Here is a 14,845-nt window from a genome sequence, read left to right on the forward strand (position 1 = left end):
TGTGTGTGTGTGTGTGTGTGTGTGTGTGTGTGTGTGTGTGTGTGTGTGTGTGTGTAAAATCAAAGCAAAAAGGGAAAAAGAAAGCATTACCATGATGATCCATGAGGTTCCCATGGTCCAAGACAGACCCAGCAAAAGTCAGCCTTACAGCTTTGGTTCTTGCATACCATATGATTACATCCACCATCCTTCTCAATTGTTACTTTACACTTTGGACATTCCTGAAATATGGCAAGACAAACAATAATGCATACTTGACAAAAATATTCTTAAGGCCTATAAACTCTAATTTTTCATTCATCTTAAAAATATGGGAGAGGTAGAATCTTACACTTTTGTTATTATATTATAATTCTAATTTGCATCTATTGTGCATCAACTTCAGTCGAAAATGCGACTCTCTCTGTTTGTGATGTGCAGATGCACACATATTTCAATGCTGAATACAACTTCTCCAAATGGCAGCTGTTTAGTATTTACTGTATTTTCTAATGTGCAGACCATATCTATAACAATGAAGTCACAGCAGATAAAGTACAAATATATCATGGAAAATAAGTATCATTCTCCTGTTTAGGTTCTGGGTTTTTCTCTGTAAAAACACTTGTTTACATGACAGACTCTTTAATTCTCCTTTTGTGTACAAGTTTCTACAATGCCCCCTGAAAATCTAAGACCGATAGTTTTCATGCTACCCTCTTGTATACACACTCAGTTACTATATTCTTCCATCTAACCTTGGGTTTCCCTTTCCAGTTAATCTCATTAATGTCCCTTAAAATCTTCTTCATACATGTTCACCATTTCCTGCATTAGTGAGGTAGCACCAGGAACAGATGAATAAATGTCCTCAATCACTCTCATCCAATCTCTAGCTGTTATGTATAATGCACCAAAACTGGAGCCCTGCATCCAAAACCAGGTCCCACAGACTTTTCCATGGTTTTCCCTCATGGCTTCATATGCTTTGGTTAACCCCAATGACAGTAAATCGTCTCCTGTAAACCACATCACTCTAATTTGCTCTATCTCTTGCATGCCTTGCACCTTCCTGCAAGTTCAGGTCTTGAAAAATATATTCATTTATATCCATTTTTTCATATGCCAAAACCAAACAAACACACTTATCAATCTTACTGTCTTACCATTACTGTACCAATTAAACACACTATCTTTTACAATATTAATATTTCCTTGACTAGGTCCTTGATCCTTACCTCATCCATTCTCTCAACCTGTCTTCTCAGAGTCCATTTTAGCAACTTGCAGCCTAAAGTTAACACTCCATTCCAGACACAAAATTTTAGTTTCCATCACAATATGGTACCCTGTTTTTCCCAACTACTCTCCTTAAAACTGCAAACAAAAACTTTTACATTTCATCACAATACAGTCCACCAGCACCATCAATATGTCTATCTCTAACCCTTTCTCTGATACTTTATCTTCTACCCCTCTTAAGAATGTTCATGTTCATTAAAATGCATAATATTTTACATTCCATGCTTTTAACTCACCTTAGTGTTTGCAGCAATCCAATTGGAAGTTTCTGAATCATCATCACACTTTTTAATCCATCGCCTAAGAAGGTGGCACTTAACAGGATCATGCCAGTTCTCACCACAGTTGAAACAGAATACATTACGGCACTTGCACATAACAGGTCTAGCATCAGGATATTGCACCTTGATTGCATAATTACAGTCCGGATATGGACACCAGCGTAATAGTCGGTTACACTGTCATGTGGAAGAAATAACACATCATTAATTAACCAGGATTGGCACTGGTGGTGTGAGCAAAAAATCAAATAGATGAAATGCGTCTTTCATGAGTATGGGTGCCTGCAATTTATCAAAGGATCAAATTATGGCTGAGTTTTCATATATGGTTTACCAGCTCTACTAACATAACCTTTTGTAAATCAGCTAGCACAGACAGAAATAAAGCATGAAACCCTAATATCAACTTTATTCCTTAAAAGAAGGAGTAAAAAATTTAGGTGGATTCCCAGGACAGAGGGTTATGAAATAATCAAAAAAATTTTAGTTTTACCAACTAACAGGAAAAAAGAGAGAAAAAATGGCATATACACCTTATTCATTGCCATATAAACACTTAAACTTGAAAGTGCCCAGTGCACTTGGTTTATCAATGGCGTGATGACATTCGCTGATATTACAATCTTTGTCTCTTCTGCATCACCATCAATGGACTTACACAGAAAAATCTTCCCAGCTCTGACAGTTTAACATCATTAACATTCATGCCTCAAAGACAATCACTATTGGATTGGGACATACCAAGTGCACACAACAGGGAAATACCTTCCTCCAACTTGTTATATGGGTAACTGACACTTTCGGATTCTTTCCTAGTGCTAATTTACCTGCTTGTAAGATAATGAAAATCTTCATTCCAATAAAAAGCATCTTCCAATTTCAATGAGGGCAGGATAAGGCAAACCATATCAGTATGGCTAGAGTACTGACACCATACAAGGTACCATTCCCACTGTGTTATGTGGGGTAATTGATACTGTAAGAGCTTTAACTGGGTTCTATTTGTATTTGATTGTGACTTAGGGCATCTCTAAATTCCAATACAGTGTATCTATAAACTTACGCTAAGGGCATAAAAAGGCAAATTGTTCAAGTACAGCTAGAGTGCACTTAAGGTTACAGGGGCTGCAACAAATCTTGTGTTTTGCTGGTCATAACATATCTATTAAGAAACAGTCTTTAAGGCTTTAAGTTATAAATATCAACTACAGCAACTAAACACTGTACTTACAAATTTTGCAACACTTCAAATGACCATAAAGTTTACTCCCAACAACAAATATCCAAGAGAGGATAAAATTCTAAAAGCTTCTTTCATCATATCACGTGCATAAACAGGGAAAAACCTTCACTTTTTGTAAAAAATGAGTAATTCTCAATATCAAAATAATGTCCACAACCAGGTGTGGAGGAACAGAGAGTACAACAGTCAATACTCATTGCCTGACTTAATTTTAAACAGGAAGGAGGCTACTAAATGTTTGGCTCTAATTTGCTTCCAGAATAAGCTCCCTATGGATGCTAATGCAATCCTGGAAAAAAAGTAACTTGTTGCTTGCTAAACACAAAGCACAAGAAATTCAGTAAAACCCTAATGAGAGTTCTGAACTGTGTCCACTGCTCAATGTTAGGATAATAAAAATAGACCCCAATTATGCAGTCAGGTAGTTATGACTACCTGGCAGGAATACATCTTTTACAGGACATCAAAGCATTTCAGTTGAGTGTGATTAAATTCTAAAGTAAATATCTCATAAAACATGCTATGTAATATATAAAAACATGACAAATATGACTTTTTCCATGACAAACAAAAATGCAGAGAGAGAGAGAGAGAGAGAGAGAGAGAGAGAGAGAGAGAGAGAGAGAGAGAGAGAGAGAGAGTTGTCTTACCTCAACAAAACTCTTTGTTATAAGGTGCTGGTATTTGAGTTTAACTTTGGGATCTACAATGAGCCTCATTACAGTGTGATCATCCACCAGGATAGAACAAGAGTGAGCAGCACAAGATATTGTTTGACCCATGCCTTCGTCTATTATCTTTGTGGTTAAATATTCTGTCCAACAATTTGTGCAAAATCGATGTCCGCATTCTATACCTGTCATCATCTGAAAGTAAATAAAACAAAGCACTGTGAAGCAAAGAACAATAAGAGGTAATATGAACAATAATAATGATTCTCAACTTAGTAGTGTCTTCTGAAAAGTTTTCATCTAACGAAGAAAAAAAAAAAAAAAAAGAAAGAAAGAAAGACTGACAGTCACTAGTAATACAGATGTTTCACTGGAATCATCATACCATAGATCTTCTTCCTAAAGAATTAATACAACTACTGCATAGTTAATTCTAACCACTGTAGTACAAATAAGAAAGCAAACAAATCTTCTGAAAGTTTAGATAATATTTCAAGGTAATATGGATGCAACAAGCTAGCTACAATGGCCAGAAGTTTGGGGCAAGTTGCTGGCCACCATAGATGAACATAAAATCAATTACATTTTCATAAAAGCATTACATCACGAAAAAAAAAAACAATGCATTTTGTAAGGTAAACATGGGTCTGTGTCTCAGAATCTGTAATAAATACATGCAAATCAATGAAATTTTTTTTCACCAATGCATGCCCAGGGGTCAAGAATGTAGTGCTATAATGTAGTACTGTAGTGCTTTTAAAGCTGATTAAGAAGCTTTCTCAAGATCTGAGAGTTGGCAAACTATTTTATTTCATGAAACTTAGAGACAGGGGTCTGAGGAAACTGATCCATATCCATACTTATGGACAGGCAACTTTTAGCTCTTTAGTCTCACAGATACACTGCCTGACTGACAATCACATTACCCTGGTTCACCACCTGGGCATGACATAATAAGTCTTTTATACTGACCCATATAAATACAACCACCCCATCTTAACTACACTAACAATACAGTGACAACTTCAGGCAGGTAAAAGTACCAGGCACCAGCCAATTCTGAAATCCCCATAATAGTGCAATTTGTAAACCACTGCACACATTTCATGCTTCCTGATCCTAATAGCACATTATAAGAGGGTTTTTCAACAATATCCTTTTAATCTGGCATTTAATCTTAGTCAAGAGACTTGCATCTGCACTCTAAATGAGGATACTTGAAAGTATGCTCAAACCGGACACAAAAACCCATCAATCATAATAAAATTAATGGTACTTCCTCGCAAAGACTCCTAAAAACTGAACAGAAGTGTAAAGTGAAAAGTTTTCCACGACTAGCATAAATGAGCACAACCACAGGCCAACCACTGCAATTTCGATGGTTAAAGCCTGCCTGACCCACAATTAAAATATATGGGCTGGTGGGTGGCAAGTGCAAGTATTCTTCAAATATCCTCTGTAAGATGCCAGATATCAGTTTATGATTTTTGCACTACAAATTCAGTTGTTATTCAAGTCCTGGAAAGTCATTTACAAAGATCCAGAATAGTATTGGCCTTATGAAGTACTACTGGTTACTTTTATCCAAAATGAAAATGCAGATGTCACGTGTCCTCTATTCTCGTCATTTTTGAATGGTTTTTGATCCAATGAAGCAACCCCATCTTTTACTGTCTGGAAATTTAACTTTCTGACGAGCCTCTTATGTGGGACAAGTCCAGAAGATTCATAACAAATGATGTCATTCCTCTGACTCCCTGCTGCCATTCATTTAGTGCTTCATTTGCTTCATGATCACCTTTTTCAGAATTGTAAATTCTGTGTCTCCTAATGACTCTGGCTTCTAATTATGTACTCCAACAATACAGAGAGAGATGTCTCTGCTTTCTTTCTCATTTTTCTTTATTTCCCCCACACTGTAGAGGATTTTCTTATTATTCTTACTTCCAACAACCAGCATCTTGATAAAAGTGCTGAAGGTGTGTGTAGTGAAGATAATGTTGCACTGAAGATACCCTTGAAGTGGCCTGTTAGGGTAAGGACAAGAGGTGAAAGGTTTTGAGTGTCGAGAAAATAAGGGTAGAGTTATGATGGCCTTCAACCAGATCCATGAAAAATTTGGAAAAGTCCACTGGTGTTGAAGGTGTATTGAAGATGGCCTTTGATCTAATCCATATGGTACTAGTCAAAAGCCAGTACCACAAAAGGCTTAAAAGTACTACAAAATTCATTATCTCTTTCCCAGTATACATTCCTTCATTTTCCTTATTCCTTATCTATGAAATATCCCTATGGTATTTCCTTCCATAACGTATGATGGTTTGGTGCTGAATATGGAGATGAGCTATCTAGGGGTTGATCAAAAGGTTCTCCTAACTTAGCTTTGTTTGATATATTTAGCCTTTCTGCTCTGTCTTACAGTACCTCACTTGACTAGTTTATGTGGTGCTAATGACCTTCTCTTGTACTCACAGCAAGTGGGACAACAGTTTATTTGCCTTGAGGCTCAAAATTACAAAGAAAGGTCTCACTATCTTTGAGATGAAAGCTAATCATTTTCTTTGTTGACAGTTTGGATTAAGCAGTTCTGTTTTACATCTTACTGTTTCTCTATGTTCTGAAATAATCGCTCTCTCTGCCTATACAATAACTTGTTTGCACAAGTGGATAATATGTGTGTGTGTGTGTGTGTGCACATCAGTTTTCCATAATTCTCTATCATACACAAAAAATGATATCACAAATGTGTGCAAACCTCTCAAATATTCAAAAGCTATTACCATTATTTATGTTCACAAATCACAGTATTCTATGCCACTAACACCTGATACCAGTTTTAAAGGATGATTTTCAATCTTTTGTACCCATTTGCTAATTCCTACCTCAGCAAGTAGCATAAAGAAAAATCCTCTCTTAGCCCCTTCACTCCTAGAAAATAACAATACAGGAGAGAAAGACTTCCTGGCTCTCCAAATTACCTTCTACAACATGCATGAAGTATGTAGACAAAATACTTTAACTCATAACCTCAGGGAGAAGTTTTGAAGTATCAGCATACGAAAACATCAAATACGTGCATGAAATATAATGCTGCGGTGATTTTTCTTTATCATCAATCAAAATCATGTTATTCATGACGACTTTGGTGAAAAACTAAGCGTACATATCCACAACATCAACCAGTAATAACAAATAAAGAAATATACTTACAGCAGAGGGCATGTTAAGAAAGCAGATTTCACACTCTTCCATGCCATTGCTGGTTTTAACAGGTACCTGGAATAAGTATATTGGTTGTGATAAAATGAAATGTTAATGATTTTCACAAGACAAAATTTTATTAGCCTCATAGTTAATGATCCTATGGACATTAAAGTGCTGTTGGATGACAATGCAGCTTAACCAATTAAGCTTTTGATACCTGTTCTTATATCATAATCAGGCCAAGCAGGGACGCTGATGCAACTATATATGCTCTCATTATTCTTTGAAGTGGATCATAGGGTGGGGGAGGGGGCAAAAATCCTGGGAGCCTTGAAGAATGTGTGGAAGTCCAGAACATTATCTCGGAAAGCAAAAATGGGTATGTTTGAAGGAATAGTGGTTCCAACCATGTTGTATGGTTGCGAGGCGTGGGCTATGGATAGAGATGTGTGCAGGAGGGTGGATGTGCTGGAAATGAGATGTTTGAGGACAATGTGTGGTGTGAGGTGGTTTGATCGAGTAAGTAATGTAAGGGTAAGAGAGATGTGTGGAAATAAAAAAAGCGTGGTTGAGAGAGCAGAAGAGGGTGTTTTGAAATGGTTTGGGCACATGGAGAGAATGAGTGAGGAAAGATTGACCAAGAGGATATATGTGTCGGAGGTGGAGGGAACGAGGAGAAGTGGGAGACCAAATTGGAGGTGGAAAGATGGAGTGAAAAAGATTTTGTGTGATCGGGGCCTGAACATGCATGAGGGTGAAAGGAGGGCAAGGAATAGAGTGAATTGGATTGATGTGGTATACCAGGGTTGATGTGCTGTCAGTGGATTGAATCAGGGCATGTGAAGCATCTGGGGTAAACCATGGAAAGTTGTGTGGGGCCTGGATGTGGAAAGGGAGCTGTGGTTTCGGGCATTATCACATGACAGCTAGAGACTGAGTGTGAACGAATGGGGCCTTTGTTGTCTTTTCCTAGTGCTACCTCGCACACATGAGGGGGGAGGGGGATGGTATTCCATGTGTGGCGAGGTGGCGATGGGAATGAATAAAGGCAGACAGTGTGAATTGTGTGCATGGGTATATATGTATGTGTCTGTGTGTGTATATATATGTACATTGAGATGTATAGGTATGTATATTTGCGTGTGTGGACGTGTATGTATATACATTGTGTATGGGGGTGGGTTGGGCCATTTCTTTCGTCTGTTTCCTTGCGCTACCTCGCAAACGCGGGAGACAGCGACAAAGCAAAATAAAAATAAATAAATATATATATATATATATATATATATATATATATATATATATATATATATATATATATAAAGGAATAAAAGTATCAAATCCAATTACCTTTTGAGCTTTACTTGTCGTTTTGAAAGGGCTGACAACATGGGCTTCTGAGAATAATTTTTCTTGGTCACCATCATAAAAACGCTCCATTAACTTTTCTTTATCCCATTTAAAATGATTTAATAATATTCTTGTTGTTGTAACAGGAATCTGTAACAAGAATACTATGTTAGTTGTAACGGCTACATTAGAATAGATACTGAGAAGTCAGAGCATTTCAGGCCAGTTGAGTATGTAGAATAATATAAGATGATAAAGAGTACAGAGTATGGTGTGGTGCCTGGAACAGATTAAAATGATCAAGATTTTATTGGACTGAGGTATGGTAAAATATATCTTTCATGATGCTGTAAACCACAGCACTGTGTGGATGAATGTTAATTTTTGCATATTTGATTGCTGTTTCTTATGTTAGTGATGAAGCACAAGAAAGACAAAGAAAGGCTGCATTAGGTCACATCCATTCTCTTGCTATCATGTGCCATGCACCAAAACCACAGCTCCCTATCCACTATCATGCCCCACAGACCTTTCCATTGTTTACCCCAGTTGATTTACATGGCCTGGTTCACTCCAATGACAGCACATCAACCCCTATTAACACATCATTCCAATTCACTCTATCATGTGCACACCTTTCATCATACTGCATGTTCAGGCCCTGATCACTCAATCTTTTTCACTCTATCTTCTTATCTCCAATTTGGTCTACCCCTTCTTGTTCTCACCACTTCTGACACTTTTATCCTTTTCATTAACCACACCTAACTCATTCTCTCCATATGCCCAAACTATTTCAGCATACCCTCTTCAACTTTTTCAACCATATTCTTTTTGTTACATTTCTCTCTTACATTTATTACTTACTTGATCAAACCATTTAACATCATCTACCATTCTCAAACATTTTATTTCCAACACTTCTATTCTTGTCTACACATCCTTATCTTGAGTCCATGCTTCGTATCCATATAGCATTATTGATACTAATATACCTTCAAACATGCCCATTTTTGCCCTTCCAGACAATGACCTCTCTTTCACACATTTTTCAATGCTTCCAGAACCTTCATCCCCTCACCTACCCCATGGATCTCTTCTGCTTCCATGGTTTTATTTGCTGACATGTCCAATCCCATTCATCTAAAACACTTCACTTGTTCCAGTTTTTCTCCAGTCAAACTCATACCTCATCTAACATGAGCCTCTACCCTGCTAAAACTAATTACCTTACTTTGTTCACATTTACTCTCAACTTCCTCCTATCACACACTTTTCCAAACTCACTCACCAACCTCAGCAGTTTCTCACTCAAATCTGTCACCAGTGCTGTATCAGCAGCAAACAACAACTGACTTCACTAGCCCCTTAATTTTTTTTGCAAGACTCTCGCATTTACCTCCCTCACCAACCTATCCATAAATTAAACAACCATGGAGACATCACACACCCCTGCCACAGACCAACCTTCACTTGGAACCATTCACTCTACTCTCCCACTCATACACATGCCTTACACCCTTGAAAAAACTTCTCACTGCTTTTAAAACCTTTCCTCCTTTGGACCTTCTGCAAGGCATCTCTATCAACACTATTATATGCTTTCTCCAGATTCATAAATGCCACATACAAATCCTTGTTTCTCTAAGTATTTCTCAAACATTCTTTAAAGCATAAACCTGATCCACACATCCTCTACCACTTCTGAACCCATACTGTTCCTCCCCAGTCTGATGCTCTGTAGATGCTTTCACCCTCTCCATTACCATTCTCCTATACTCGGTGCACTCAACAAGCTTATACCACACTTTTACCCCCTTTGCCCTTATGCAATGGCACTATACATGCATTCTACCTATCCTCAGGCACCTCAACATGATCCTCACGTACCCTGAAAATCCTAACTAATCAATCAATGACAACCACTTCTTTTCTTAAGAAATCTGACTGCAACACCATTCACTCCAGCTAACTTGCCACATTTCATCTTACGCAAGGCTTTCACCTTCTCTCTCTTCATCAAACCACTCTCCATGACTCTTGCACTTCAAATACCACCCCAACCCAAACACCTTACGTCTGCCAGCCTTTCATCCCATCATTAAGCACATTCACCAGTCCTACTAAATACTCACTTAATCTCTCACTTCATCACTACCTGTTAGCATTTCCCTATTTGCCCCTTTCATTGATGTTCCCATTTGTTCTCTTGTTTTTCTGCATATTATTTGTCTCTTTCCAAAACTCTTCTTATTCACCCTAAAGTTTACTGATCCTTGCTCAACCCAACTCTCACTTGCCCTCTTTTTCAACCTCTACACTTTCCTCTTGACCTCCTGCTGCTTTCTCTTCTATCTCACCCAATCATTTGCATTCCTTCCATGTAAGTACTACTCATACACTCTCTTTTCTCCTTCACTAGCAACTTCATTTCTTCATCCCACCAATCACTACCCATTTTAACTTGCTCACTTCCCACTTTATGCATAAAACATATATCTCGCACATCAACACTGCATCCCTAAATATCTCCCATTCCTCACCCACTGTCCTAGCTTCATTTTCTCTCATCTTCTGCCATTCTGCACCCAATCTTTCCTAGTATTTTTCACACAAGTCTTTTTCACCAAGCTCACTTACTCTCACCACTCTCTTCCTACCCATAATGTTTCCTCATTACCGAAAACCTCTACAAATCTTCACCTTCGCCTCCACGAGGTAATGATCAGACATCCCAACAGTTACCCCTCTCAGCACACTCACATCCAAAAGTCTCTTTTATACACCTATCACTTATATAATCCAATAATGCCCGTGGACCATCTTTCCTATTCAAATACATATACTTGTGCATTTCCCTCTTTTCAAATCTGGTATTCCCAGTCACCAGTCCTTTTTTCATCACACAAATCCATGAGCTGTTCATTATTTTCATATACTTTACTGACTACCCAACAGGTACAATTGAAAGAAAAAAAGGGTTTAATGATGATGTAAATATCAACTTGGCTTATTTCACGACAGAAATGAACCGGTAGGATTGTGAATAGGAATGGCTGTACATATGAGATAACTACAAGGTTCCCAAGTGCACCCCACCCTCTGGACAGAATCACAAAACCCATCTCATAAACTTGGCCTGTCCCCTTAAGTACAACATTTGGGGGATAAATTCTTTATTCATACTTATGTCAGCAATCAAAATTTTGCTAGCTTCTAAAGACTACAAAGCTATGTTTTCAGTAAGCCTAAGTTATGAAATAAAAGTTTATCAATGATTTGCCAAACTGAATTACTATAGGGTGTTTACATTAGGAAAAAGCATCTATGCACTTAGGATATACATCAAGCATGCTTGCATCAACTTCTGCTGGACATTATTAATCTCTTTTCCCTGATAATTCTCTTGGAACTGTGATGCAGCCTAAATGACCCTTACTGACATATTTCACTGCCAGGCAGGAAGTCTATATAAAAAAAAGTGACATCATGAAGGTGTCAAATTCAAATGCTATACAAATGAGTTTCAAAACTTCCATGGTCTCCTAATAGTTTATGGATGGGGGAAAACTTCAGAACTTCTGTAAAAGTAATTTCAGCTATTCTAGTCACTATATCTGACCAGGTTTGAATACCTACACAATATTACAGAACCTACTTGAAATCTTACAGAAAATATTCAAAACTCTTTGGAGCCTTTGCTCAAAGCTTCTGTAAAACAGATAACACTAAGCAATTAAATCAATGCAACACTGTCTACATTTCTGCACACAGTACATAAATCAGACAAGTAATCACAAAGTACGGAAAAGATCAGACAATATTACTTTCTGCATAAGACTATGACAATAGCAATTTGTACCTCAACCAATTTGCTTAACTCTTTGATGCTATGGGCATAAAGCAATATTCATGCAGATCGCGTCCTGCCACAAGTTGAATTTTACACACACTGTGGACTCTATTGGCTGACCACAGATGGCAACCCAAGCAAAACATGTGTTGCTGGAGCAGCTTGGAAGCCTCAGTAACTTGCTGGAGATCATGATGGATATTCATGCAACTTCTCTGGGATCACACTATGCGGTACCCACCACTGCCTGTTCTTAAAATTGGCCAAGCCAGAGAACAATGGGTGGTTCTGAACTAGGAATGATCAACTTTTATTTCACAATAAAAATAATGCTCCTAATAATTTTGTGCACCTAACTGTTGACTGAGTTTGGTAAAGTGTGTGAAAGAAGAAAGTTAAGAGTAAATGTGAATAAGAGCAAGGTTATTAGGTACAGTAGGGTTGAGGGTCAAGTCAATTGGGAGGTGAGTTTGAATGGAGAAAAACTGGAGGAAGTGAAGTGTTTTAGATATCTGGGAGTGGATCTGGCAGCGGATGGAACCATGGAAGCGGAAGTGGATCATAGGGTGGGGGAGGGGGCGAAAATTCTGGGAGCCTTGAAGAATGTGTGGAAGTCGAGAACATTATCTCGGAAAGCAAAAATGGGTATGTTTGAAGGAATAGTGGTTCCAACAATGTTGTATGGTTGCGAGGCGTGGGCTATGGATAGAGTTGTGCGCAGGAGGATGGATGTGCTGGAAATGAGATGTTTGAGGACAATGTGTGGTGTGAGGTGGTTTGATCGAGTAAGTAACGTATGGGTAAGAGAGATGTGTGGAAATAAAAAGAGCGTAGTTGAGAGAGCAGAAGAGGGTGTTTTGAAATGGTTTGGGCACATGGAGAGAATGAGTGAGGAAAGATTGACCAAGAGGATATATGTGTCGGAGGTGGAGGGAACGAGGAGAAGAGGGAGACCAAATTGGAGGTGGAAAGATGGAGTGAAAAAGATTTTGTGTGATCGGGGCCTGAACATGCAGGAGGGTGAAAGGAGGGCAAGGAATAGAGTGAATTGGAGCGATGTGGTATACCGGGGTTGATGTGCTGTCAGTGGATTGAATCAGGGCATGTGAAGCGTCTGGGGTAAACCATGGAAAGCTGTGTAGGTATGTATATTTGCGTGTGTGGACGTATGTATATACATGTGTATGGGGGTGGGTTGGGCCATTTCTTTCGTCTGTTTCCTTGCGCTACCTCGCAAACGCGGGAGACCGAAAAAAAAAAAAAAAAAAAAACTGTACACAAACAAAAAAAGATGAAGAAATATTTGCATATTTAGGATCGACCAATCTGGTAAATACTAAAAATGTTTCTAAACTAAGAACAGTTAAATCTTAATTCACAAGAGAAAAAATGTGTTTTGTGCAATTATCCATAAACTGAAAAAAAGGAAGAGAAGTTGTTATTGCCTAATACTGTAAGACATGACTGTGTATCCTGTATTTGATATGCACTATGGTCTCTTATTTTTGGTCATACTGAAGCAACAGAAAAATCATGGATATGGTATGTATGACTCATTCTAATCTTCACACCTCTACCGAAGATGAATGAAATTACAGTATAAAGATCAAGGAACCTATTTCAACCAAAACAACTTTTGTTTGCTTATATAAAACAAAATGTGATCAGTGGGTAAAAGGCATAAATGCATTTGAAACTTATGAGTTGGACTAAGACTGCATTTCAAATCATCCAACCTGAAGAGGTCTTACTGTTCCTGATCCAGATTAAATGGGCTTCAATGTCATAAAATTTGCTGGTTGTCATATCAGAAATGTAATAACTACATAGATACAAAAGCCTACCAAAAACTTCCAATCATGCTTTGTACCACATTCTGTCAAGTGAAATTAACTATAATCATATGTTCCCCAAATATAATGAACTGATGAATCCGTTATACATGAGAAAGTCAACTGAAGAAGACCTGGACATGGCTAAACATTTCCTAACACTAATCAAGGAAGGCAAGACTGTATGTAAAATTCACATAAATTTTTCTTAGTCTGACCTTGGCATATGGTGGAAGCACAATGATAATTAACAAAACTCTTCCTTATTACCAATCATCAAACTTACCCAATTTGCGCATAAGTTATAGAGCCTAATCTGGATGGAAATACATTTCTGGGTATATTACCTTTCAAGGTAACTAACCCTCTAACCTCTTAACAGTCTTCTTTCTATTCCTGTACAACCACTTCACTTTCAAGCTGTATGAAAACATCATCTATAAAAAATGAGAAATAAATTAAAGTAAATCTAGCTTTGTAAAATCCACTGATAAGTTGTCCTGCCATTAGTATTACGTTTGTATTTTTTTTTATAATTTCTATCTCTACATATAATGAGTAACATTTATAAAGATGTAATTTATAAATGGATTTGTATGTAGCATTTATGGATCTGGAGAAGGCATATGATAGAGTTGATAGAGATGCTCTGTGGAAGGTATTAAGAATATATGGTGTGGGAGGAAAGTTGTTAGAAGCAGTGAAAAGTTTTTATCGAGGATGTAAGGCATGTGTACGTGTAGGAAGAGAGGAAAGTGATTGGTTCTCAGTGAATGTAGGTTTGCGGCAGGGGTGTGTGATGTCTCCATGGTTGTTTAATTTGTTTATGGATGGGGTTGTTAGGGAGGTAAATGCAAGAGTTTTGGAAAGAGGGGCAAGTATGAAGTCTGTTGGGGATGAGAGAGCTTGGGAAGTGAGTCAGTTGTTGTTCGCTGATGATACAGCGCTGGTGGCTGATTCATGTGAGAAACTGCAGAAGCTGGTGACTGAGTTTGGTAAAGTGTGTGGAAGAAGAAAGTTAAGAGTAAATGTGAATAAGAGCAAGGTTATTAGGTACAGTAGGGTTGAGGGTCAAGTCAATTGGGAGGTGAGTTTGAATGGAGAAAAACTGGAGGAAGTGAAGTGTTTTA

General features: G+C 37.9%; 1 protein-coding gene across 2 annotated transcripts in view; it reads right to left on the bottom strand.

Annotated features, from left to right (window-relative positions):
- ari-1 (E3 ubiquitin-protein ligase ariadne-1) overlaps positions 1–14,845 on the bottom strand; it is a 245,947-nt gene that overhangs the window by 17,620 nt on the left and 213,482 nt on the right. For both annotated transcript variants that reach the window (XM_071670699.1, XM_071670698.1), the window contains exons 2-6: positions 8,031–8,180; positions 6,687–6,752; positions 3,456–3,671; positions 1,518–1,739; positions 91–221 (exon numbers count right to left, since the gene is read on the bottom strand). In XM_071670699.1, the coding sequence (XP_071526800.1) occupies positions 91–221; positions 1,518–1,739; positions 3,456–3,671; positions 6,687–6,752; positions 8,031–8,120 (725 nt within the window). In that variant the 5' untranslated portion in view covers positions 8,121–8,180. The remainder of the gene's footprint in view (positions 1–90; positions 222–1,517; positions 1,740–3,455; positions 3,672–6,686; positions 6,753–8,030; positions 8,181–14,845) is intronic.

This window comes from Panulirus ornatus, chromosome 15 (assembly GCF_036320965.1).
Source record: "Panulirus ornatus isolate Po-2019 chromosome 15, ASM3632096v1, whole genome shotgun sequence".
In the NCBI taxonomy this organism is placed as follows: Eukaryota; Metazoa; Arthropoda; class Malacostraca; order Decapoda; family Palinuridae; genus Panulirus; species Panulirus ornatus.